Source organism: Phyllobates terribilis, unplaced genomic scaffold, assembly GCF_046119375.1.
Source record: "Phyllobates terribilis strain yellow unplaced genomic scaffold, ASM4611937v1 Scaffold_211__1_contigs__length_3443825, whole genome shotgun sequence".
Classification (NCBI taxonomy): domain Eukaryota; kingdom Metazoa; phylum Chordata; class Amphibia; order Anura; family Dendrobatidae; genus Phyllobates; species Phyllobates terribilis.
This window is the reverse complement of record NW_027362971.1, coordinates 2,580,152-2,607,273: the sequence shown is the minus strand read 5'-3', so window position 1 is coordinate 2,607,273 and position 27,122 is coordinate 2,580,152. Positions and strand designations below refer to the sequence as shown.

At 43.9% G+C, this 27,122-nt stretch overlaps 1 protein-coding gene across 1 annotated transcript in view; it reads right to left on the bottom strand.

Annotated features, from left to right (window-relative positions):
• Nucleotides 1–20,340, bottom strand: part of LOC141213744 (cathepsin F-like) — a 29,023-nt gene extending 8,683 nt beyond the window's left edge. Inside the window, exons 1-10 of the mRNA XM_073665353.1 lie at nucleotides 20,004–20,340; nucleotides 18,702–18,815; nucleotides 17,671–17,752; nucleotides 17,514–17,575; nucleotides 17,359–17,434; nucleotides 16,312–16,425; nucleotides 9,850–9,995; nucleotides 9,411–9,507; nucleotides 2,015–2,095; nucleotides 391–510 (exon numbers count right to left, since the gene is read on the bottom strand). Of these exons, the coding sequence (XP_073521454.1) occupies nucleotides 391–510; nucleotides 2,015–2,095; nucleotides 9,411–9,507; nucleotides 9,850–9,995; nucleotides 16,312–16,425; nucleotides 17,359–17,434; nucleotides 17,514–17,575; nucleotides 17,671–17,752; nucleotides 18,702–18,815; nucleotides 20,004–20,306 (1,195 nt within the window). The 5' untranslated portion in view covers nucleotides 20,307–20,340. The remainder of the gene's footprint in view (nucleotides 1–390; nucleotides 511–2,014; nucleotides 2,096–9,410; nucleotides 9,508–9,849; nucleotides 9,996–16,311; nucleotides 16,426–17,358; nucleotides 17,435–17,513; nucleotides 17,576–17,670; nucleotides 17,753–18,701; nucleotides 18,816–20,003) is intronic.
• Nucleotides 20,341–27,122: the final 6,782 nt, after the last annotated feature.

Below are 27,122 nucleotides of genomic sequence, written 5' to 3'. Positions count from 1 at the left end.
ACATAGTCCTCCATACAGTATAATGGGCCCCACATAGTCCTCCATACAGAATAATGGGCCCCACATAGTCCTCCATACAGAATAATGGGCCCCACATAGTCCTCCATACAGAATAATGGGCCCACATAGTCCTCCATACAGAATAATGGGCCCCACATAGTACTCCATACAGAATAATAGCCCCACATAGTCCTCCATACAGTATAATGGCCCCACATAGTCCTCCATACAGAACATGACATGTGTGCTCTAAGTGAAGTGCAAGGGAATTAATAATGGTCTTGTTATGAGTTCTGCAAATTGTTCTATTCTGTGAAGCTGCAAATCTAAGGGTCTAAGCTTTTACAACATCCTATTCCTACCCAGAAACAAGGGGCGCTCTGGACTTACGTGTCTCATCTTTTGGGATCTCCACGGAGCTGTTGATATAAGCAGAGACTTTGGTGGTGGAGAAGCTGCATCGTTCCTTGTGGCCAAGGTAGCTGTAGTCTTGTTCAGTCTCAAGTCCTCCTACAGGATAAAAAAAAGAAGAAATAGTCATGCAACCCAACACAGTTTGTAAGAAAAAAAAACCCAGAAAGACCTGAAATTGCAGTTACACATCGACTTATGTAAAGAGATCATATCCCCTCAGTCTTCTCTTCCCTTATATAAATACATTTATTTTTGATGACCTTTCTTCTTAACTTCTTCCATACTACATATTCATTTTGGTTTCCCTTCTGTGAACTTGAAGCAATGTCTTTTCTAATGCACGTCAATATCTTTTTGGCTTTTGGTGCAGCAGACTGGTACTAGATGGAATAATTTAATTTATTACCAACAACTACAACCAAAGCCGTCTCTTGTACACTCACCCAATAGTTTTATTAAATAGCGATTCTATTTCTTCAGGAGCGCACAGCTCCTCTGCCTCCTTGCTGCCGAGGCACAGTGTGCTCCTGATGATTGACAGTTCACAACAAAGGCATGGCTGCAACGCTGCTCTGAAGTGTGTGTTATCTCTGACACTGTAAGCAGAGGCAGTTTTCTGATGCTGCAAGCAGAGGCAGTTTTGGCCCATTTAGATGAGCCGATATTCAAGAATGAGCGTTGTGTAAACAGGTCGACAATCGTCCGACAAATGAGCAAAAGCTCATTGGTGTAACCATGACAGATAATACACTCACAGGGACATTACTGGAAACATTTATCTACATTTTTCTAAAAATATTATGTAACAAAAAAAAAAAGGAGAGACAAACACAAGTGTGACCTTAGCCCAAGAAGCATAGTATACGGAACTGCTGCAGTATGTGCACAGAACAAACAAAGCAAGAGCGACCTTTAGAAGAGAGAGTACAATCAAGAATGTCATCGCGTGATCTCAGAGCTGTACACAGTACATGTGTTTGTATCCATACATCCTTTTATCTCTCGATTGATCTTTTGGTAAAGAAGTATGTGCTTTTGTTTCCTATTAACCTTTCCGCTGCTCAGAAAAATTTTCATAATTTTCATTGTGACCCAAGCAGAGCCGTAAGAGCTTGTAAAAATATAATTTTAGGATCTTCAGAGTGGATTATAATGCCTAATGAAAAATTACATACTTACTAGAACTAAAGAGAGCAAAAAAAAACAACAAAAAACCCTCCATGATCCTTATGCCAGTAAACATTGGAGTCACGGAATGGACAACTGCTTATATCATAACAAAATGTGAAAAGTAGAGGCTACATATCCTCAATGACTGGTAAAAAGGGTGATAACACGAAGAAAAGCTCCTGGATCCCACCTGAAGCTTCAAGAGAATTGCAGTAAAAGGCTTTGGGTTGGATTCACACAGCCGTGTTTTGCAGTCTGAGTAAGGATCGGCCGCAGGTCTCCTAACCCAAACTCACTCTACATCTTCATAGGCATATATGAGTGAGGAGACACCGATGTGTGAACCCAGCCTTGGGCTGTAAACTTTCTTCAGAAGGTCACTTGCAGTTTCCCCATCTATAGACAGACAGCAACTTACATAGGCACCTACCCAGCTTCTCAATAGCTTCATATGCGTTTGATGGGAGACCTCCTCCACAAGCCTTATCCACACTGTCACAATCCACTAATTCTAGAAAAAAGAATTTGTAGGATTTATAAAAGATTTTCTTTACAGTATAGATGATTTCTTTACAGCATAGATGAGTGAACACATTTTCAGGACCCTGGTGCAAAGGCCAGGTCAACCTTCCTAGTCTGCTGGATGGGAGCTGTGAGAACCACCTCCTACCTGTTGGCATCTGTGGCTCCTTTTTTGGATAGCCGACTTGGCATGAAGTCATCACTGCACCCTGACGCGCGCCCACACATCGCTGCACCCTGACGCGCGCCCACACATCATCGGGCCAGGTCTGCTATTTAAAAGAAGAGCCAAGGTTGCCGATAGGTTGGATGCAGTTCTTAGGGCTCCTGTCCATTGGTCATGGAATATTGAACCGGATGCTGGACTGGGTCCAACGAATCAATTCTAATAGGTAATGAGAGAATGTAGAGAAGAGAACTAAGTGTCACCTGATCCTGACTGTAGCGTGTAAACAGTAATCTAGGGAGAAACTCATGAAGGTGAAGCTGAAAGTGTGACTAGAGCCATATAATGGAACCTCTGAACCTTGGCTATCAGAAGCTTTAAAGGCTGGGGCACGATGTACGAGTTATAGAAAATGTACAGCCACACATGACCAACTATTGTTTTTACAAAGTCTAAAACAGAGCTAAATAGCAAAGCATCAAGTCCTTCCACCCCCTAATTCTAGCAATCAGTGGGGGTCTCAGGGGCTGGACCCCACTGATCAAAACTTTCGACAAATCTGCATAAGATATCAGAAAAAAATGTTTTCTTCTTATGACAGGTACACTTTAACCCCCAATTTTCTTTTTTTCCCTCCCCTTCTTCCAAGTCATAATTTTTTTTTAGTTTTCTGCCGATATAGCGGTATGAGGACTTGTGCTTTGCAAAACGAATTATAGTTTTAAATTGTTTATTTTACCATATAACGTACAGGAAAACGGTAAAAAAAAAAAAATTCCTAGTGCTGTGAAATAGTGGAAAAAAAAACCTCAAATTTTGATATTATTGTTGCGGTTTTTCTTGTTATGGTGTCCATTGTACGGATATAATGATGTAATTCTTCAGGTCAGTTTGATTACAGTGATACTGAACTTGTATCGTTTCTTTACATTTTAGTGGTTCAAAGTATTTCAGAAGTTTGTAAAATGAAAAAAAAAAAACAATTTGGGTTTACTGAGGCCAGTAACTTTTTTCTTTTTCTCTTCTGATAGAGGACCTTATGAGGGTTTGCATTTTGCGAGCCAAGGTGACCTTTAATTTACTTTCATAAAAATTGATTCAAAAACCCAAAACAGACTCTTCTGTGCACAAAGGTATCAGAAAATAAACAGTTCATTCAGCAGGCACATATACAGTTGAGCTCAAAAGTTTACATACCCCGGCAGAATTTTTCCTTTCTTGGCCTTGTTTCAGAGAATATAAATGATAACCAAAAACCTTTTTCTCCACTCATGGCTATTGGTTGGGTGAAGCCATTTATTGTCAAACTACTGTGTTTTCTCTTTTTAAATCTTAATGACAACCAAAAACATCCAAATGACCCGGATCAAAAGTTCACATACCATGGTGATTTTGGCCTGATAACATGCACAGAATTTGACACAAATGGGTTTGAATGGCTACTAAAAGGTAACATCCTCACCTGTGACCTGTTTGCTTGTAATCAGTGTGTGTGTATAAAAGCTGAGTGAGTTTCTGGGATCCAGACAGACTCTTGCTTCTTTCATTCAACCACTGATGTTTCTGGATTGTGAGTCATGGGGAAAGCAAAAGAATTATCAACGGATCTATGGGAAAAGGTAGTATAACACAGGAAAGGGATACAAAAAAATATCCAAGGAATTCATAATGCCAGTCAGCAGCATTAAAACTGTGATTAACAAATGGAAAATCAGGGGCTCTGTAAAAACCAAACCGTGGTCAGGTAGACCAACAAAAATTTCGGCCACAACTGCCAGGAAAATTGTTCGGGATGCAAAGAAAAACCCACAAATAACATCAGCTGAAATTCAGGACTCTCTGAAAACTAACGGTGTGGCTGTTTCAAGATGCACAATAAGGAGGCACTTGAAGAAAAATGGGCTGCATGGTCGAGTCGCCAGGAGAAAGCCATAAATGCGCAAATGCCACAAAGTATCTCGCCTACAATACGCCAAACAGCAGAGACATGCCTCAACAAGGCTCAACTGAAACAAGGTAATTTGGAGTGATGAGACCAAAATTGAACTTTTTGGCCACAACCATACATTTGGAGAGAGGTTAACAAGGCCTATGATAAAAGGAACACCATTCCTACAGTAAAGCACGGAGGTGGATCACTCATGTTTTGGGGATGTGTGAGCTACAAAAGGCACAGAAAAAGTTGAAGGAAAAGATGAATGCAGCACGTTATCAGCAAATACCGAAGGCAAATTTGCACTCATGAGCCCGGAAGCTGCACATGGGACGTATTTGGACGTTCCAACATGACAACGATCCAAAACACAAGGCCAAGTCGACTTGTCATTGGCTACAGCAGAACAAAGTGAAGGTTCTGGAGTGGCCATCTCAGTCTCCGGACCTCAATATCATTGAGCCACTCTGGGGAGATTTCAAGGGCGCAGTTCATGCTAGACAGCCCAGGAATTTACAGGAACTGGAGGCTTTTTGCCAAGAAGAATGGGCAGCTTTACCATCTGAGAAAATAAAGAACCTCATCCACAACTACCACAAAAGACTTCAAGCTGTCATTGATGCTAGAGGGGGCAATACACGGTATTAAGAACAGGGGTATGTGAACTTTTGATCAGGGTCATTTGGATGTTTTTGGTTGTCATTAAGATTAAAAAAAAGAAAACACAGTAGTTTGACAATAAATGGCTTCACCCAACCAATAACCATGAGTGGAGAAAAAGTTTTTTGGTTATCATTCATATTCTCTGAATCAAGGCCAAGAAAGGAAAAATTCTGCCGAGGTATGTAAACTTTTGAGCACAACTGTATGTCAGTGCAGGACCCAAAAAGATTACAGTCCTTTCTCCCAAAGCAAACTTCATACACAGAAGAGACACAATCCCACCAGTCTCGGTGTCATCTTCAGTCCGAGCTCCAGCAGCTTCCAGCACCAAACAGAAATGCTCAACTACAGGCACAGTTCACACTGAACAGGCTGCAGCTTCCACACATTAGTCTGTGTGTTGGAGTTGCAGAATACTCAGCTTTCCTAGCTGACCCGTGCAGTCTCCATTCAGAGAGATACTCTAGCTTATCTCTCTCCCAGCTACAGTTCACATTTTGGCTGGACACTCACCAGCAGCACACTCGACTCTGCTCCATCCAGCAGACTGACACACACCTAGTGAACCTGGTTCTAGTAAAAAGCTAGGTAGGTGCATCTATCGCATGCAGAGATAGTACTTAACCCTGCCCTACTATAATATATTTATATATATTGTAGTATATAGTGTATTTAAATCTTTTAATAGAGCCAGGTAGGGCAAGGTTAAGTCCTATCTCTTCAGAAGATAGATGCACTTGCCTATCTTTTTACTAGAAACAGTGCCCGTGTATATACACTGCTCAAAAAAATAAAGGGAACACTAAAATACCACATCCTAGCTATCACTGAATGAAATACTCCAGTTTCAAATCTTTATTCATTACATAGTGAAATGCGTGGAAAACGAACATAAAAATGATCGATGTAAATCAAAATTAATATCTCATGGAGGTCTGGATTTGGAATGATACTCAAAATCAAAGTTGAGAATCAAATTACAGGCTGATCCAACTTCAGAAGAAATGCCTCAAGACAAGGAAATTATACTCAGTATTGTGTGTGGCCTCCAAGTGGCTGTATGACCTCCCTACAACGCCTGGGCATGCTCCTGATGAGGCGGCGGATGTTCTCCCGAGGGATCTCCACCCAGACATGGACTAAAGCATCTGCCAACTCCTGGAAAGTCTGTGGTGCAACGTGGCGTTAGTGGATGGAGCGAGACATGATGTCCCACATGTTCTCAGTTGGATTCAGGTCTGGGGAACGGGCGGGCCAGTCCAAAGCATCAATGCCTTCACCATGGAGGAACCGCTGACACACTTCAGCCACGAGGCCTAACATTGTCATGAATCAGAAGGAACTCGAGTCACACTGCACCTGTATATGGTCTCACAAGGGGTCTGAGGATCTCATCTCGGTACCTAATGGCAGACAGGCTACCTCTGGAGAGCACATGGAGGGCTGTGCAGCACTCCTAAGAAATGCCACCCCACACCATTACTGACCCACTGCCAAACCGGTCATGCTGAAGGATGTTGCAGGCAGCAGAACATTCTCCACGGCGTCTCCAGACTCTGTAACGTTTGTCACATGTGCGGTTATGAAGTGACCTAGGTTGGAGTAGTGGTACTGCAACCACTAGGGGCAGCACCGGAAGACTGAGTAGTCAGGAATTAGCCAGAGGTCGGTACACAGGAGCAGCAGTCTAGTTAGGTCAAAGCAGCAGGTGGAAGGAGAGCTTGACTAAAGGCTGGGAGCTCAATAATCTTGCAAGTAAGGAAGTGCAATGCCTGGTTTAATTATGGGGTTCAATCAGGAACTCAGGGTGGAGGCAATCAGGAACAACACAGGTACTAGTATCTGGGTTAGCAAGGAACTGTCCAGCGAGCTGAAGAGCTGCTGGGTTTGAGTCCGGACGTGCTCAGTGTGAACCTGCTCTCATCCGTGAAGAGTACAGGCAATCGCCCTGCACAGTGTTGGGTGTAAGCACAACACCCACTTGTGGACATCAGGCCTCATACCACCCTCATGGAGTCGGTTTCTGACAGTTTGAGCAGACACATATATGTTAGTGGCCTGCTGGAGGTCATTTTGCAGGGCACTGGCATTGCTCCTCCTTACCCAAAGGAGGAGGTAGAAGCCCTGCTACTGGATTGTTGTCCTCCTGCGGCCCCCTCCATGTCTCCTGGTGTACTGGCCTGTGTCCTGGTATCTGCTCCATACTCTGGACACTGTGCTGACAGATACAGCTACCATTCTTGCCACAGCTGGCATTGATGTGCCATCCTGGATGAGCTGCACTACCTGAGCAACTTCAGTGGGTTGTACTATAGTCACCGGACAAAATGCAAAAGTGACCAAAACAAAAGTCAGAAAGGATGAGAATAGAGAAATAGTCTGTGGTCACAACCTGCAGATATGCTCCTTTATAGGGGGTGTTTCACTAATTGGCAATCACTTCCACCTGTTGTCTGTTTCATTTGCACAACAGCAGGAGAAACTGACTCACAACCAGTGTTGTTTCATAACTGGACAGGCTTATTTCACAGAAGTGTGATTGACTTGGAGTTACAGTGTGTTTTTGAGCATTATATTATAATGTATAATTAATAATATATATATATATATATATATACACATATATACACAGTATATGGTCCCAACCCCATTTATAAGGCAAGAAATCCCACTTATTAAACCTGACAGGGCACACCTGTGAAGTGAAAACCATTTCTGGTGACTACCTCTTGAAGCTCATCAAGAGAATGCCAAGAGTGTGCAAAGCAGTCATCAAAGCAAAAGGTGGCTACTTTGAAGAACCTAGAATATAAGACATATTTTCAGTTGTTTCACACTTTTTTGTTAAGTATATAATTCCACATGTGTTAATTCATAGTTTTGATGCCTTCAGTGTGAATGTACAATTTTCAAAGTCATGAAAACACAGAAAAATCTTTAAATGAGAAGGTGTGTCCAAACTTTTGGTCTGTACTGATATATATATATATATAAAATCCTCCAAGCGTCCCTCTGTCTGAAGCCTTTATAGACTGCTCAAGCGCGACACGCAGTCTAGCTCCAGACAGAAGAAAGCATGGAGCCGTTACAAGTAAGAGGAGTGTATGGTGCCGGAGATTGCGTTATGCGTAGGCACTGAACGCATACCGTGATCCCCGGCGCCATACTTACCTGACTGGGAGGAGCGTTGCCGCGGCGCCTCTCTTCTGGCTAGAGACCGGGGGCGGAGTGAAGGCGTCGGAATCGGAGCATGCGTATAGCGCTATCCGGCGCCGTTTTATTGAAGACACATTTGCAGTGTGTCTTCAGCAAAATGGCGCCTGACAGCGCGGTATGGGCACGCGTGTACTCTGGCACCGCAGTGTTTTTTTTTTTTATATGTGTGCAGCGTGAAAGGGATGAGGGGTGCCATACATACCAGGATTGGAGGGTGAGGGGGCCACACCCACCAGGATTGGAGGGTGAGGGGGCCACACCCACCAGGATTGGAGGGTGAGGGGGCCACACCCACCAGGATTGGAGGGTGAGGGGGCCACACCCACCAGGATTGGAGGATGAGGGGGCCACACCCACCAGGATTGGAGGATGAGGGGGCCACACCCACCAGGATTGGAGGATGAGGGGGCCACACCCACCAGGATTGGGGGATGAGGGGGCCACACCCACCAGGATTGGAGGATGAGGGGGCCACACCCACCAGGATTGGGGGATGAGGGGGCCACACCCACCAGGATTGGGGGATGAGGGGGCCACACCCACCAGGATTGGGGGATGAGGGGGCCACACCCATACCAGGATTGGGGGATGAGGGGTACCATGCATACCAGGATTGGGGGATAAGGGGTACCATGCATACCATGATAGGGTTGAGGGAGCCATGCTCAATAGCTTATATATATATATATATATATATATATATATATATATGTATATATATATATATATATACACACATACTTTATGTTTTTGTTTTTTTTACTTTTAAAGAGGTTGCCCACTACTTTTACATTAATTGCTTATCCTTAGGAGAGGTCATCAATGTCTGAACAATGGGGGTGCAACCCCCAGCACCCCCGCTGATTAGCTGCTCCTGGTGTTGGCCGATACTGCTCAATTGCAGAGCTGCACAGCTCCATCAACTGTATAGTGGCCGCAGCCGGATACTGCACATCCACACCCTATTCAAATCAAAAGGCTGCAGTACCCGGCCACGTCCACTATTCCGTCGAAGGAGCTGCTCCACAACTGAGCAGTTCCGGCTGCCAACGACACTGGGAACAGCAGATCGGCGTGGGCACTGATTGATGTCTGATCGGTAGGGGTGCAACAATGTTAACGTAGTGGACAACCCCTTTAATTGGTTCCTAAGGGGACTTGAACAAGTGCTCGCTAGTCACGATCGCATCAGTTGCTGTCAGGTGAGACATCCGACACCCGTGCTGCATGGAGCGAGTCAACTCCTGAGCCTGTTGCACACAGTGATAGTATATGTACATAGGTCGTACACGGTGATTATCACAAAGAGGTCAAAAGCCATAGTACCTTGCTCGGAGAGGGAGATGAGGGACCTTTTCTTCAGGAACCACTGTCCTTCTATATTTCCAATAACTGAAAATGCCCAACATGAGCCACACATGCCCTGTACAGGGAGGAGATAGACAATGATAGCCGTGTAGTAGCAAGAAAATGCACAGAATTATACAAGAAAGAATAAAACACGGATACAATTGAATTAGAGAAGTGATAGATACACCGGAAAAATCCTCATATTTTCTCTTTTTTTTCTGCTTCTGTTATGAGGTTGTAGCAATGTGAGAACAGCGGAAATATCTGCTTGCAAAATAACAAAGCGTAAAAGCGATGCTTGCACAACAGAATGTATGTGACCCTTGTGAAAGTATTTAAGAGGAAGTAAAAAGAGATAAAAAAAAAGAGAAACATGGAACATAACCCCAATCTAATGTGTCAGAAATGTAATCACCTGGTTCTTCACTTCAGTTACCGCTCCTTGATCTCTCCAATCCCACTGTGCCGGAGGAGGATCAGACGGCACCGGAGCCATCTTCATAGGACGAGAAGGCTGGCTGGAGAGTAGCGGATTCAGAAACAGAGTCCTGAACTCTTCCTCTAAAGGGTAGATAGTTGTGTAGAGTTTACTGCAATGTTTTATGTCCAAATCACTTACAGGCAGATCTAAAAAATTATGCTTAACCCCTTAATAACATCTGACGTACTAATACGCGTCTGTGCCCTGGGACTTAAGAGCCAGACCCGTATTAGTACGTCATGGCGATCGCGCGCGCACACAGGCTGTGCGGGCGCGATCGCCGCCGGGTGTCAGCTGATTGTCACAGCTGACACCCGGTACTATGTGCAGGGAGCGGTCACGCACCGCTCCCAGCACATTAACCCCCGCGATGCTGCGATCGAAGTCGATCGAAGTCGATCGCGGCATTGCGGGGGCAAGGGGAGGTGATCGCCGATACTCACCTCCTCTTCCGGCTTCCAGCGCAGTCTGCAAAGGCTTCCCGGGTGTTGCCATGACGACCCGATGTCGTCATGACAACATCCGGGTCACCAGAGAGCAGGAAGATTGCTTGGACATGCGCAGTGCATCTCCAAGCAATCTTCACACTGTGCACTTCTGACAGCCTTCATGGCATAGGGATGGTGCTCCATTCCTGTGCCATGCAGGCGATCAGAAAAAAAAAAGTGAAAGTCCCAGAGTGGGACAAAGTAATAAAGTGTATAAACTGTGTGAAAGTGGAAAAAAAAAAAAAAAAAAATGTGCAAAAATATTATAAAAAAATAAAAAAAATAATACACCAAAAATAAAAATATAATGTACCCATCAATAAATATTATTATAAAAAAAATAAAAAAAAAACAATAAAAGTACACATATTTGGTATCGCCGCGTCCGGAACAACCTGACCTATAAAACTGTCCCACTAGTTAACCCCTTCAGTGAACACGGTAAAAAAAAAAAAAAAAAAACCAAGCAAAAAACAATGCTTTATCACCATACCGCCAAACAAAAAGTGGAATAACACGCGATCAAAAAGACGCATATAAATAAAAATGATACCGCTGAAAACGTCATCTCGTCCCGCAAAAAACAAGCCGCCATATAGCTCCATCAGCCGAAAAATAAAAAAGTTATAGCTCTCAGAATAAAGCGATACTAAAAAATATTTTTTTCTATAAAATAGCTTTTATTGTGTATAAGCGCCAAAACATAGAAAAATTATACAAATGTGGTACCGCTGTAAACGTACTGACCCGAAGAGTAAAGCTGCCTCATCAATTTTACCACACGCGGAACAGAATAAAAAAAAAAAAAAAAAAACAATTCCTGAATTGTTGGTTTTTGTTTATTCTGCCTCCCAAAAATCGGAATAGAAAGCGATCAAAAAATGTCACGTGCCTGAAAATGGCACCAATAACAACGTCAAGTCATCCCGCAAAAAACGAGCCGTCACATGACTGTCTGCCAAAATTTGGAAAAATTATAGCTCTCAAAATATGGCGATGCAAAAACTAGATTTTACAAAAAATGCGTCTTTTAGTGTGTGACAGCTGTCAGTCATAAAAACCCCATATGATTCTGGCATTGCTGTAATCACACCGACCCGAAGAATAAAGTCGTCTAATCACTTATACCGCACAAGGAACGGCGTCAAAAATAAACTCTTGAGTTAGGATTGGGCTAGGGTTAGGGCTGGGTTTGGGGCTAGGGTTGTGCTGGGGCTAGGGTTGTGCTGGGGCTAGGGTTGTGCTGGGGCTAGGGTTGTGCTGGGGCTAGGGTTGTGCTGGGGCTAGGGTTGTGCTAGGGTTAGGGCTGGGGTTGGGATTTTTTTCAAAAGTAAGAAAAAAAGATGACGATATGGCGACTAGTGTTGAGAGCAAGTGCTCGCTACTTGAGTTTGCATCGGGTGCTCTGGTATGCATTTAGTATCGTGGGTATTTGAGTGACATGCTCGAGTCTCTGCCCCATATGCTTCGCGGCCAAAAAACTTTACGGGGATTGCCTGCCATGCACGAGCGATCCCCGCATGTTTTTTTTTGGGTGTCTAATAACCGTGAAACATGCGGAGCAGGGACTCGAGCATGTCACTCGAGCACACGCTGTACATGGTGCATACCTGAGTACCCGATGCAAACTCAAGTAGCGAGCACTTGCGCTCAAGAATAATGAAAACTTATTCAATATGATGACCTAATGTAAACAAATAATGTGCCGTACCTCTGGGTTCAAAATGTTCACTATACACCTTAATAAAATCTTTGAGGGGTATAGTTTCCAAAATGGGGACACTTGTGGGGGAGCTCCACTGTTTAGGCACATCACGGGCTCTCCAAACGCGACATGGTGTCCGCTAACAAATTGAATGGAAAATCGGCTCAAATTGTTAGCGGACGCCATGTTGCGTTTGGAGAGCCCCTGTGTGTCCAAACATTGGAGCTCCCCCACAAGTGACCCCATTTTGGAAACTAGACCCCCCAAGGCACCTATCTAGATGCATAGTGAGCACTTAGAACCCCCAGGTGCTTCACAAATTGATTCGTAAAAATGAAAAAGTGAAAAAAAAAACACTTTTTCATTTTTATGAATCAATTTGTGAAGCACCTGGGGTTCCAAGTGCTCACTATGAATCTAGATAGGTGCCTTGGGGGGTCTAGTTTCCAAAATGGGGTCACTTGTGGGGGAGCTCCAATGTTTGGGCACACAGGGACTCTCTAAATGCAACATGGTATCCGCTAACAAATTAAATGGAAAATCGGCTCAAATTGTTAGCGGACACCACATTGCGTTTGGAGAGCCCCTCTGTGCCCAAACTTTGGAGCTCCCCCACAAGTGACCCCATTTTGGAAACTAGACCCCCCAAGGCACCTTTCTAGATGCATAGTGAGCACTTGGAACCCCCAGGTGCTTCACAAATTGATTCGTAAAAATGAAAAAGTGAAAAAAAAAACACTTTTTCATTTTTATGAATCAATTTGTGAAGCACCTGGGGTTCCAAGTGCTCACTATGAATCTAGATAGGTGCCTTGGGGGGTCTAGTTTCCAAAATGGGGTCACTTGTGGGGGAGCTCCAATGTTTGGGCACACAGGGACTCTCCAAATGCAACATGATATCCGCTAACAAATTGTCGGCTCAAATTGTTAGCGGATATCATGTTGCATTTGGAGAGTCCCTGTGTGCCCAAACATTGGAGCTCCTCCACAAGTGACCCCATTTTGGAAACTAGACCCCCCAAGGCACCTATCTAGATGCATAGTGAGCACTTGGAACCCCTAGGTGCTTCACAAATTAATTCGTAAAAATGAAAAAGTGTTTTTTTTTTCACTTTTTCATTATTACGAATCAATTTGTGAAGCACCTGGGGGTTCCAAGTGCTCACTATGCATCTAGAAAGGTGCCTTGGGGGGTCTAGTTTCCAAAATGGGGTCACTTGTGGGGGAGCTCCAAAGTTTGGGCACAGAGGGGCTCTCCAAACGCAATGTGGCGTCCGCTAACAATTTGAGCCGATTTTCCATTCAATTTGTTAGCGGATACCATGTTGCATTTAGAGAGTCCCTGTGTGCCCAAACATTGGAGCTCTCCCACAAGTGACCCCATTTTGGAAACTAGACCCCCCAAGGCACCTATCTAGATGCATAGTGAGCAGTTGGAACCCCCAGGTGCTTCACAAATTGATTCATAAAAATGAAAAAGTGTTTTTTTTTTCACTTTTTCATTGTTACGAATCAATTTGTGAAGCACCTGGGGGTTCCAAGTGCTCACTATGCATCTAGATAGGTGCCTTGGGGGGTCTAGTTTCCAAAATGGGGTCACTTGTGGGGGAGCTCCAATGTTTGGGCACACAGCAGCTCTCCAAACGCAACATGGTGTCGCTAACAATTTGAGCCAATTTTGCGTTAAATTTGTTAGCGGACACCATGTTGCATTTAGAGAGCCGCTGTGTGCCCAAATATTGGAGCTCCCCCACAAGTGACCCCATTTTGGAAACTAGACCACCCAAGGCACCTATCTAGATGCATAGTGAGCACTTGGAACCCTCAGGTGCTTCACAAATTGATTCATACAAATGAAAAAGTGTTTTTTTTTTCACTTTTTCATTGTTACGAATCAATTTGTGAAGCACCTGGGGGTTCCAAGTGCTCACTATGCATCTAGATAGGTGCCTTGGGGGGTCTAGTTTCCAAAATGGGGTCACTTGTGGGGGAGCTCCAATGTTTGGGCACACAGGGACTCTCTAAATGCAACATGGTGTCCTCTAACAAATTTAACGGAAAATCGGCTCAAATTGTTAGCGACACCATGTTGCGTTTGGAGAGCCGCTGTGTGCCCAAACATTGGAGCTCCCCCACAAGTGACCCCATTTTGGAAACTAGACCCCCCAAGGCACCTATCTAGATGCATTGTGAGCACTTGGAACACTCAGGTGCTTCACAAATTGATTCATAAAAATGAAAAAGTGTTTTTTTTTTCACTTTTTCATTGTTACGAATCAATTTGTGAAGCACCTGGGGGTTCCAAGTGCTCACTATGCATCTAGATAGGTGCCTTGGGGGGTCTAGTTTCCAAAATGGGGTCACTTGTGGGGGAGCTCCAATGTTTGGGCACACAGGGACTCTCTAAATGCAACATGGTGTCCTCTAACAAATTTAACGGAAAATCGGCTCAAATTGTTAGCGACACCATGTTGCGTTTGGAGAGCCGCTGTGTGCCCAAACATTGGAGCTCCCCCACAAGTGACCCCATTTTGGAAACTAGACCCCCCAAGGCACCTATCTAGATGCATTGTGAGCACTTGGAACACTCAGGTGCTTCACAAATTGATTCATAAAAATGAAAAAGTGTTTTTTTTTTCACTTTTTCATTGTTACGAATCAATTTGTGAAGCACCTGGGGGTTCCAAGTGCTCACTATGCATCTAGATAGGTGCCTTGGGGGGTCTAGTTTCCAAAATGGGGTCACTTGTGGGGGAGCTCCAAAGTTTGGGCACACATGGGCTCTCCAAACACAACATGGCGTCCGCTAATTATTCAAGCAAATTTTACAATCAAAAAGTCAAATAGCGCTCCTTCCCTTCCGAGCCCTGCCGTGCGCCCAAACAGTATTTTTTCCCCAAATATTGGGTATCTGCGTGCCCAGGGGAAATTGCACAACAAATTTTGGGGTCCATTTTTTCTTGTTACCCCTGTGAAAATAAAAAAAATTGGGTCTAAATTAACATTTTTGTGAAAAAAGTTAAATGTTCATTTTTTTCTTCCACATTCAAAAAATTCCTGTGAAGCACCTGAAGGGTTAATAAAGTTCTTGAATGTGGTTTTGAGCACCTTGAGGGGTGCAGTTTTTAGAATGGTGTCACTTTTGGGTATTTTCTGTCATAAAGACCTCTCAAAGTGACTTCAAATGTGATGTGGTCCCTAAAAAAATGGTTTTGTAAATTTTGTTGGAAAAATGAGAAATCGCTGGTCAACTTTTAACCCTTATAGCTCCCTAACAAAAAAAAATTTTGGTTCCAAAATTGTGCTGATGTAAAGTAGACATGTGGGAAATGTTATTTATTAACTCTTTTGTGTGACATATCGCTCTGATTTCAGGGCTTAAAAATTCAAATTTTGAAAATTGCAAAATTTTCAAAATTTTCGCCAAATTTCCGTTTTTTTCACAAATAAACGCAAGTGATATCGAAGAAATTTTTCCACAATCATGAAGTACAATATGTCACGAAAAAACAATCTCAGAATCAGGGGGATCCGTTGAAGCGTTCGAGAGTAATTACCTCATAAAGTGACAGTGGTCAGAATTGTAAAAATTGGCCCGGTCATTAACGTGCAAACCACCCGCGGGGCTTAAGGGGTTAAAGGGTTTTTTCCCCGTCTTCATAAATGAGTATTGTTGGATAGGGTTCGTCAAAACAAGCAATTTTGCAATTTACTGCTTTTTAAAATTTTCAGCCGTTCTCAAGATATTAACGATTTTCTTTTGTTTACAGCTTGTTGCCTTGGAAACCGACCACCGCTGATAGACAACAGAATGTGTGCAGTGCTTACAAGCTTATTTTCTATGCTTGTAAGGATGGTTTTCAAGCTGGCCAGGAACGCTGGAGCGCACTTTTACCTCCTAAGCCCGGAAAGTTTCATTGCAGTGCTTTCAAGCTTAGACAGACGCGGTGGTCGGTCTCCTAGGCAACGAACTGTAAACAAAATAAAAACTGTTAATATCTCAAAAACGGCTGAAAATTCAAATAAGCAGTAAATTACAAAAGTACTTGTTTTTACCAACACTATCTGAAAATATACATTAAAAAAAAAGGGAATAATCCCTTTAAAAAGGGACAAACTCCTATACACAATAGCTGAGCAATCATTTGTGAGGATATTGCCATATTTCCTCTATATCCTATTGGTCGGTATTCAGGTTCTTACCTGTGAGATCGCTAAACTTGGTGACTCCGTACTCTGCAGTTCCCTGGTCTTTTTCCTGAATCTCCTTCGCTTTCTTGAGATTTTGAGAAAATATCTGTAGCCTCATTAAAGCCTCTGAAAAACAGGATCAGGGGTGCGGGTAATCAGATAGACGCAGTGGTCCTGAGAAACGGATCTGCACAATAAATGCAAGTGAAAGGGGAACTCTGTTTTGGACAAACCTTACTTTAAAAGGAGAGTACCTTAACAATCTATGGGGAACTTAGCAGGAAGCATTCCCCACAGCGCCTCCGTAGGGGACATTTAACATTACATGGTGACCATTTAAATCAATGGCTTGTCTGTGTAATGCATGACAGGACAGATCCTCTTTGCAGCTGTTCCTCACTTTGAGCAACAGATGAGGATCTGGCATAGCAGCACCCTCCGATCACAACCCATCGGGCGCTGGTTGAATAACACAGCTGGCACTTGGTCTGTATTGACATGCATCATATGTTGAGAAGGAACACTTTTTTTATGTTACTTAATTGCATTTATGTGGTTGCAATTCGGTTTTATTGAAAATTTTGTAGCTTTTGGCTTTTACAGGCTCTTTGTTTCTCTGCACATCAAACTTTGATGTGGTCATAAATCAGCTGAAAAAGACATAAAATGGTTAGAAAATCCTCCCATTGTACCGTCGAGCTCGCTGAGAGTTTCTCAGTTAACCCATTCTGCAGCCAGCAATAGACAGTGCAACACAGAGGCTATAGAAAGCAAGCGGTGCAAAATTTTTAGGGACACCCAATTACAAAACTAATTTTTAGCCAAAAATTCATGAATTTAAGAAAAAAATATATATATTCCCAAAAGTTGGACAACCCCTTTATATATCAGAGAACCTAATTTCCCTCCTCAGACCATTCTTTTCCCCAGCTGTTCTATATGGCCCAGAGAGGCTTTCTATCACCGAGATCCCCATACGACACAGCACATCTTGGTATGTCCTATGACGGGGAGGGGGTTAGAGTCCCACTGGTGCCAATTTTGCCATTAATCGCTCACCTTCATCATCCCTGTATTTTTTATCGTAGGTTGTCACAAAGTCCTTGAATAATGATAATGTTTCCAGCAGCTCGTCCTAAAATAGGAATCACCAGTTTAATCTCTGCAAACACGATAAAGTTATGGGGGCAGTAAGGTAACAAGAAAACTCTTACCTCCGACTTCATGGAAAGGGCGTCCTGTTCGGAGGAAGGTTCATTCACCTCTTTACTGAGACCTTGAGAAAAAAAACAAAAGATTACAAAGCAAGAAAAATGATAAGAAACTGATCGGACATGGAGATGGACCACAAACCCATGGAGCAGTACGAACCTTCAGGAGAACATTTCTGCTCCAAAACTTTGGTCTCATTCACCCATGGGAGCACCAGCATGGAGTATCGGCACTGGATTTCCTGCAGAAGAAAACAAGCAGATTTATTATGGCAGTTGCCAGTCTGAAGCTGGATGTCCGAAAAAACAGCAAATATGTACAATTTTATTAAATATCTATTCATTTTGGGTTGATTTAAACTTTTATATTTCATTAATTTTTATAACTTTTTTTTTTTTAATTGATTTTCATTTTATTATTTTTTTTAGTACCCTTTGAACCTGCGATCGCTTGTACTATACACTGTAGTATTAATGTACTGCAGTAGATAGGGATATTACTGGGCTCCAGCCAGAGGCTGGGCTTTATAGACGCAGATGGGAGCAACAGTGGCCTCCAGAAAACCCTACGCAGACATGACAACCTGTCGACTATCCCAACCTGTCGACTATCCCAACCTGTCGACTATCCCAACATCGCGTTGAAGGAGGCGACGGTCACCAGAGTGCGTGGATACCAGCAACAGAATCATTTACACATCGCAGTCAGTGATTGAGAACTTCAACTAAATGGTGGTTTAGCAGCAATCGGAGCAAGCTCAGCCTGGTCACTGATGTACACGTACGTCATGGGGTAAAAAAGTGGGGAGTCCACGTTCATCCTCACACATGCCATCCATTTCTTATAGTGAGTTATGATTCATTTCCATGCCATGTCTACCAGGCAATTACTATAGCCCTGTACTGAGAGAAGTCAGTGTCCTCTGAATAAAGCCTCTATAATCCGTGTCAGCATGTTTGGCGTCAGTGCAGCTCCCCTGATGTCAGCAGATCTTGGAGTCATGGCTCAGAGATGGAAACAAGTTCAGACTCCACAAGTCACCAGACCATCAGCTGACGCCTAGAATATCCCAAAACGTCCCAGAATCTCGTGTGACCAGTTTGTGGTTGTGAATCATTCTTCAGTTCCAGCATCTATTTTATGTAAACAGCCAATGGGCGGCCTCTGTCCTCCGCACCCGGGCGACTTACCATCAGCGAGGCTAAGCTGTGAAGACGGCAATTATCCAGGACCTCCTCGTCCCCCTTCTTACACAAGGTGCGCCCCAAGAAGACGGTGAAATCATATCTTATGCCCGACACCAACTGCACAACAAAACGAGAAAATAGTAAAAAGAGATAAAATTATCCAGTCTGATAAAGGAAAAACAAAAAGTAACAAAAATATTGAGGCAGTGATGTAAATATACAACTAATGTAAATACCAGAACATAAACATTGGTACAAACAGTAAAGAATAGAAGAACGCTGCTCCCTACAGACAGGACAGAAGCACAGGATCTGCTGTACGTATACTGCGAAACGCAACCGCATGGGGAGCAGGAGTACTGATCTCAGACCCAGAGAGTATCCAGGCAAGACAAACCAATAAACAATGTGCAAAAAAAAAGTTATTAAGGCCAGAAGAAGCCTAAAAGAACAAAAAAAATAAGCAGCATATTGAGATAGGTGGGAAAAAAAAAACAAAGATGGAATAGAGGGATTCAATCACCAATGCGCTTTTCGCCAACAGCTACATCTGGGGGTCAAAAATAGTATCCCACCATAACGATAGCGAATGTGGTTGCGATTCGACACAAGTCACCGGGAATCGAAACAAGCTGGACTACTTGGAAATTGCGACCTTTGACTTGTAGCTGCAAAGGACACCAAGCTTCACAGTCATGGCAACTCGAGAGCCGCAATTCCGTCCCCGCGGAGAATAAAAACCCATCTACTGGGGGCAACGAGAGCATAATCGCGTCTCTCCTCTGACAGAGCTCTTACATGTTGTTCCACGGCGGCTGTATACATTGCACGGGCAAAGATGGCGCTATTTTACAGAGTAAGGTTAGCGAGTGGGGTGGCGTTGCAACCTGAAAATTACCACAAGTTGCAAAAATTCTATATGATTTTGATTTCTTGTGACCCCATTCACTAACATTACAAGTGCATTACACCACTCCATCCGCCTCTTGGCATGGTGCTTGGTGATGTAAGGCTGCAGGCAGAGGGATCTGTCACTTTTAAAGGGGAAAAGCAGTAAAGCATGGTACGTTATTATTGCTGCCGAAAGCGCTGAACATGGGCAAGTAACAGAACCGGAGTAGGTGTGACGCTTCATTCCTGGAGATCCCCTTTAAGACTGCCATACTTAAGAGGATAGAGGTTTATGGGATTACCTTGCATTAGCTGGCAGCAGATGGTAGAACAGCGCCGCCTGCAGCTGGTAGAAGTGGGCAGCACAGCGCTGCCATCGCCCCTCCACCATAGAAAGCAGTGCAGTACACTCACCTGCCTGCGGAGGTCGCTGGTGCGCACCGCCCGGTACACGTCCTCCAGGCCGCTCGCACCGTTGTATTCCCGCTCCGCCAGCCTCACCAGTGTCTGCACCTCCGGTGACACCTGCAGCCACCGTCCTGGAGGGAGGCCGCACACCAGCCCCGCCGCAGCGAGGAGCAGCACGGAGGAGCAGCAGCCACCCGCAGCCATCGCCACACAGGTCTGCTGAGCTCTGCGCCGGCTGCTGTGCGAGGAGATGTAAACAGCGGTCATGTGACTGGACCATGTGATCACGCTAGGCAGCGCGGCGGACATGTTTGTTGTGGGCACTTGCCAATAATACTACCAGCAATGTGAAATTGAAGGATGTGGGTCACCTCTTTGTCATCCTTGTTTCTCATCTCCGGTCGCTAGGTGGCAGCACCTTCCTTGTGGGATACATACTATGCGTCTGGGACACGTCTGACCCATTTTCCTTTTTTGTACTGTTTTAAATGGATTATTCAGTCCTGGACAGCCCCTTTTATTATAAGTTTATATTTTTTTGCTATTTTATATGGGGCGCTTTAAGTTGTCTAAGTAGTGGACAACCCCTTTAAAAAAAAAAATTAAATCCGACCCTCTAATGGTTTGATACTGCGATACGTCTGTATTGTGAATTATCCTGTCTCTTTTCTCCTATTAAGCCCGGCCTGGGACAACAATCCTTCATTCAAAGTGTTTTTTCAGCTCTAAAACAGGCAACAGATGCTGTAATCTGATCCTGCAGTGTCATACCCTCTTCCATCTGCACCCTACATCGTGCTAAACTATATAAAAAAATAGATATATTCATCCTCCCATTATGTTTATTACCAAAATTGCAGTCTCAGAGTTATTCACCCCTTCATGACAAGCGTCTTTTGTACTTAGTAGAGGCCCTCTGGCTGTTATGACCTGCTGCCTCTCTCCTTCTAGCTGTTACGACCTGCTGCAAACATGATACATAGCAGGACACCAGCTTCTGGCAGCGAATCTTACCCTTCCTCTTGGACAATGGCCTCTAGATAACCAATATTCTGGGGTTTTTGTGCTGCAGTTGCTGTCTCTACATCCCACCAATGATTTTATACAGTGTTCAAGTCAGGAGAATGTGACAGCTACTCCAGAATCTTCCAAGTCTTCTGAAAATTAGATGCTCCTACAGATCCAGCTGGAAGCAGAGTTTACAAATTCAAAGTTACATGAACACTGGCTGCCGTACCTGGATGTGGCAGAAAGTGGAAGAAGTCACCAGCTACCAAAAGATTCCTGAGGAGGAAGGTGGCCAAAAATACTCAAGTGACTGCAAAATACCTGCATCAGATTAGTTTGCTCAATAAGACGCCTGTTCAATGCTGAAGGTCTAAATGCCCAAACTCCAAGACGTCATGTCTACTCAGGGCTGTGGAGTCAATAAGCCAAACCTCTGACTCCGACTTCTCAATTTCCCTGACTCCAACTCCACAACTCCGACTCCACAGCATTGCCTCTACTGACCGAAAAGTACAAGAAAAGTCAGCTTCATTATGGTCAACACCTAATAAATAACGTTTCGCATTTTTGGGATTATGTTGTGTGGAGCAGTGAAGCAAAACTGGAACTCTTTGGACCTATGGGTCAGTGATATGTCTGAATAGAATGACGCATACTCTGAAAAGAACACTCTGCCTTCAGTGAAGCATGGCGGTGGCTCAGTGATTCCTACAGTGAAGCATGGTGGTGGTTCGGTGATGCTTACAGTGGAGCATGGCAGTGGCTTGGTGATGCCTACAATGATGCATGGTGGTGGCTTGGTACTGCCTACAATGAAGCATTGCAATGTTTCGATGATACCTACAGTGAAGCATGGCAGTGGCTCGGTGATGCCTAAATTTAGGGGCGTAACGATCAGGGTTGAAGAGGTTACCACCACAACTGGGCCCATCCTGCACAGAAGCAGCCGGCTTCTCTCAGTGAGTGTTCCTGTACTCTCAATGGAAATGGCCGGACAGCGCTGGGCTCCTTCCCCTCCAGCCTCTGCCTGTGACTTCAGCGTGAGTCTGAGCTGTTTTTCTGCGGGTAAGACAGTGCACGGGAAATATGGGGTGAGGCTCATATACAAGCGTGATGTGGCTGAAGCACTGTGCAGAAAGGAGACCGGGAGGGAGGCCCACGATGCCAGCACCTAATTCAGCTGAATACGCATCCGTGGACGCACATTCAGCTGAAATATATCACGGTGCAGAGACCTGCTGGGTTTAATACATGCCGCCAACCAATCAGAGGCCGGCCGCTGATGTCAGCATGCCAGTTACAGGGGGTGCATAGTAGTGATGTCAAGGGTCGCCCATAGCAGGCACACTGAAGTCAGCTGCCGGCCTCTGCTCCGACTATACAAGAGGGAGTTGCGGAAGGTGAAAAGAATCTTTCTTCTTTCATATGTGTTAGAGAACAGAATTATTACAGGATGGGCCCAGGAGCTGGGACATTATACCAGGAGGGGGCCCAGGATGGGTGACATTGATACACGATGGGGGACATTATTACATTATGAAGGAGGGCTACACATATGTCTTTATAGGATCTAGAATGCTACAAGGGCTAATACATCTGACCAACATGCAGATGGGGGTCCAGGTCCAAATCTTGCACCAGGGCCCATCGGACTCTAGTTACCCCACTGCCTACATTGATGCATGGTGGTGGCTTGGTGATGCCTACAGTAAAGCATGGCAATTGTTTGATAATGCTGACAGTGAAGCATGGGGGTGGCTCGATGATGCTTTCAATAAAGCATGGTGGTGGCTCATTTATTCCTGCAGTGAAGCACAGCAGTGGCTCAGTGATGCTTGCAGTGAATCATAGTGGTGAATCAGTGATGCCTACAATGAAGCATGGCAGTGGTGCTCTGGGGCTGCTTTGCTTCCTCTGGCATTGGAATCCTGCAAACGTTTGAAGGTCAAGATGGATTCAAATGAAGTATCAAGAAATCCTAGGAGAAATTGTCATGTCTTCTGTGAGGAAGCTGACGCTTAGGCGACATTGGACCCTCAACATGACAATAATCCTGAGCATATCTCAAAGGCTTGGTTTCAGAAGAAATCCTGGAAGATTCTGAATTGGTTGTACTCTCTTCTGACTTGAGCCCTATAGAAAATCCTTGGTGGGATTTGAAGAAGCAGTTTCATCAAATCCAAGAATATTAGTGAGCTGGAGGGCATTGCCCATGAGGAATAGGCTGAGAGTCTTCAGAAACGCTGCCAGAAGTTGGTGTCTGGTTATGTATCATGTTTGGAGCAGGTCGTAGCAGTCGAAGAGGCTCTACCAAGTACTAAAGACGTCTGAGACTGCAGTTGTCAGTAAAAGTGGCACTTTGTGTTGGATTTGGACAAACCACTTGATATATTAGTTATGTTGATCTATTTAATTTGATCTCAACTGATTGGTTTAATGCAAATGGCAGAAAGCTTGTAAATTTTGTTAATAAACCTAATTTTCAAAAAACTATAGTATATATTAGATCTCAGTACAAGACAAATAAAAGGTAATATTACAGCAGGATCACACTATATATATTTTGTAGTTTTAACTTTTGTGGTGCAACAGATTTTCATGAAAGTGACAGCTATTATTTTACATGATCGCAATCAACATATTGTACAAGTTTAGACTGCAGTCCTAGATCCACAGTGAGAATTCATCAGTTGTGCTACAAAAACTATCAGCAAAATTGGTGCATTTTTTATTTTAAATACATAAAAAGGAAAAATAAATTTATTGCAAAGCTGAACATAGCCTTTGTACTTTTTTACATTGTTTGCACATATTTGTCAGGATTTCTGTTGCCCTTCTACAATTTGACCACTAGTGGCCACCATTGTTCACTTTAATATTGTGCTGCAGTTTCATTCCTTACCACTGGAGGCTGCTGTTGTGTTCTGCAATTACCCTTTACCAAGATGGCGGATTCTGAATCTAAGGAATTCATCTTATTTCCTGTTTGGGCCTACTTAAAGGGAATCTGTCACCCCCTGGCACTTATCAGACCTCTAATATGGGCATACAGGTGATAGAAATGTGAATCTAAACTTACCTGTATGAATTAAAATATTTCCCCCCTCCCCTGCACATCACAGTGCCCTGTGACGTGCAGTTCCCGTGGCCAGATCCCGTGCCTGCGCAATTTACCTTGTACGCAAGGCACAGTAATTCCTGCCGTGTGTTTATCCTTGTAGAGCAGGGAACTTGTGCTCAGGCGCCGGCGAGTCACTCTGCCTTCCCAGCGCCTGCTCACAAGATCCCTGCTCCACAAGGATAAACACAGGGCAGGAATTACTGTGCCTTGCGTACAAGGTAAGTTGCGCAGGCATGGGATCCGGCCACGGAAACTGCACGTCACTGGGCACTGTGATGTGCAGGGGAGGGGGGGAAATATTTTAATTCAAACAGTAGGCGGGGATTTCTTCCTGTCCCCCAGACGGTAAGCGTCAAAAACTGAAAGAATAAAAAGACATTTCTCTGCAACAAGACCTCTAATATGGGGCATAGAGGTAAGTATAGATTCACATTTCTCTCACCTCTATGCCCATATTAGAGATATGATAAGTGCCAGGGGGTGACAGATTCCCTTTAAAGCCGCATGGATCTCTTTCTCATTGCTTGAGTATTGTGTCTAGCTGTTAGCCTAGTTTCAGTCTCTAGCTCTTGAACGTTCTTACCCAGACTTTTCTATTCATCTACGGATTGTTTCCTACAAGTCCTTGCTATCTCCAAGAACTTTTACTATTGCTTGCTGTTCCTGCTTGCGCTCCTTTGGCCACTGGTATCCAGCAGTACTACGCCAGTATTGTAACAATATTAATAGTACAGATTAATATAAGAAACTTTTTAATATATGTTATTAGAAAAATCTGCTTCTTTCTCCACTTAAGAGCCACTTCTTTTGCCTCCCCCTGCTTTCTGAACTCATTATTGACTCTGAAAAACAGCTCAACTCTCTCTTGGTCAAAGCAAGACGAACTGCCAGCACAGTGATGTGTCAGGTCACACAGATTATTTAAATCTATGGAAAGGGAAAGTGGGATGAGGAGAAAGTGGGAAAACAGTTAGAGAATCAGTTTGTTCTGCATCTTTCTAGCAAGTCTTTTACCTCACTCAAACCTGGATTCACATATACACTGCTCAGTACTGCTATATAATGTCCTCTATGCTGCTGTGGCTTCTGTCTATATGCTAACAAATGAAGAGCAGGAATCTCTCTCTGTGTGCTGTGCCGTGTATGGGGGACATAATAGCAGTTTGTCTTTTCCCATCCACTCTTTTTGAGCAGGCGGTTCCATTTCAGCAGCACTCTGCAATCACTTTAGGTGCTGGAACCTCCATTGCCCTCACTTCCCACTATGCTTTGCTTTTTACATTGTCTACCAAGTGAATGTTTCACCTGTATGCCATCCACCCCCACTTCCTGTAGTGAGACAAAGTCCACCCACACTTCCTGTAGAAAGACAAAACACAACTCCCACTTCCTTTAGTGAGTGAAAGTCCACCCCCACTTCCTGTAGTGAGACAAAGTCCACCCACGCTTCCTGTAGAAAGACAAAGCCCCACCCCCACTTCCTGTAGAGAGACAAAGCCCCACCCCCACTTCCTGTAGTGAGACAAAGTCCACCCACACTTCCTGTAGAAAGACAAAGCCCCACCCCCGCTTCCTGTAGAGAGACAAAGCCCACCCCCACTTCCTGTAGTGAGACAAAGTCCATCCACACTTCCTGTAGAAAGACAAAGCCCCACCTCCACTTCCTGTAGAGAGACAAAGCCCACCCCACTTCCTGTAGTGAGACAAAGTCCACCCACACTTCCTGTAGAAAGACAAAGCCCCACCCCTGCTTCCTGTAGAGAGACAAAGCCCCACCTCCACTTCCTGTAGAGAGACAAAGCCCACCCCACTTCCTGTAGTGAGACAAAGTCCACCCACACTTCCTGTAGAAAGACAAAGCCCCACCCCCGCTTCCTGTAGAGAGACAAAGCCCACCCCCACTTCCTGTAGTGAGACAAAGTCCACCCACACTTCCTGTAGAAAGACAAAGCCCCACCTCCACTTCCTGTAGAGAGACAAAGCCCACCCCCACTTCCTGTAGAGAGACAAAGTCCACCCCATTTTCTGCAGAGAGGCAAATCCCCAGCCACACTTCTTTCTCAACTGCTGTAGGTGGATTACACTTGACAACAGACAGTGGTCAACAAGTTAAAGTGAAGGGAGACATTTGGTGATTTGGGGGCTAAAAAAGTCATCTTGGGATAAATAAAGTTTGTGAATTTTGTTAGTCCCTGCATTGGCCGCCAGTTGGGCCTGAGTTCATTGAAACGACAGTGATCATTTAATACCAGTTATACTTTATGTAGTGGTAGTTGCTGGATAGTAAAGATAATGGAAATATATTGTTAACATGAGCGAAATAACTTTGTGAAGACATTTTATTTCTTTAGAACCTTTTATTAATATGTGTCTGCCAATAAGTCTGTTTTTGGCAGGACTAAGTTTAACTTGTATATTTTCTTTTTCTTTGCGGCAACATTTATTGCAGTGGTTTGAATTGACAGATATTTAAACATTTTATTTAGAAAAAAGATTACTTTCATGGCTTTGTAAATTACACGTGAGATCTGACTTGTTGGTTCCATCTTTGTATTTAAAGAAATAATTATAGATGAAAAGCAGAATAAATTGAGTATAATCTTTACACCAGTTTCAGACTTACAAAGTTATTACAGTCACATTTGTGCACATTTTTTTTACTTACTTGCAGATCCAAGGACCCAAACTCGTAGACTCATCGATCCCTGATAAATCTGTAAGTTCGGATCCGCATTTGGGACGAGACTTTCATCAATAAAACTTACCCACAAATGCACTTGTAATATTCTCGAATAAAGCTGGCCTAAAGAACTAGTCCAGTGTTTTTGTTTGTTTCCCCTATCCACATTCTGTTTACTGCTAAAGAGCGTTCTTTGCCATTTTAAAAAAGCCTTCATATATATTTTGCTGCTGTGGACATATTGCAGCACGGTGGCTCAGTTGTTAGCATTGTAGCCTTGCAGTGTTGGGGTCCTGGGATCAAATCCCACCAAGGA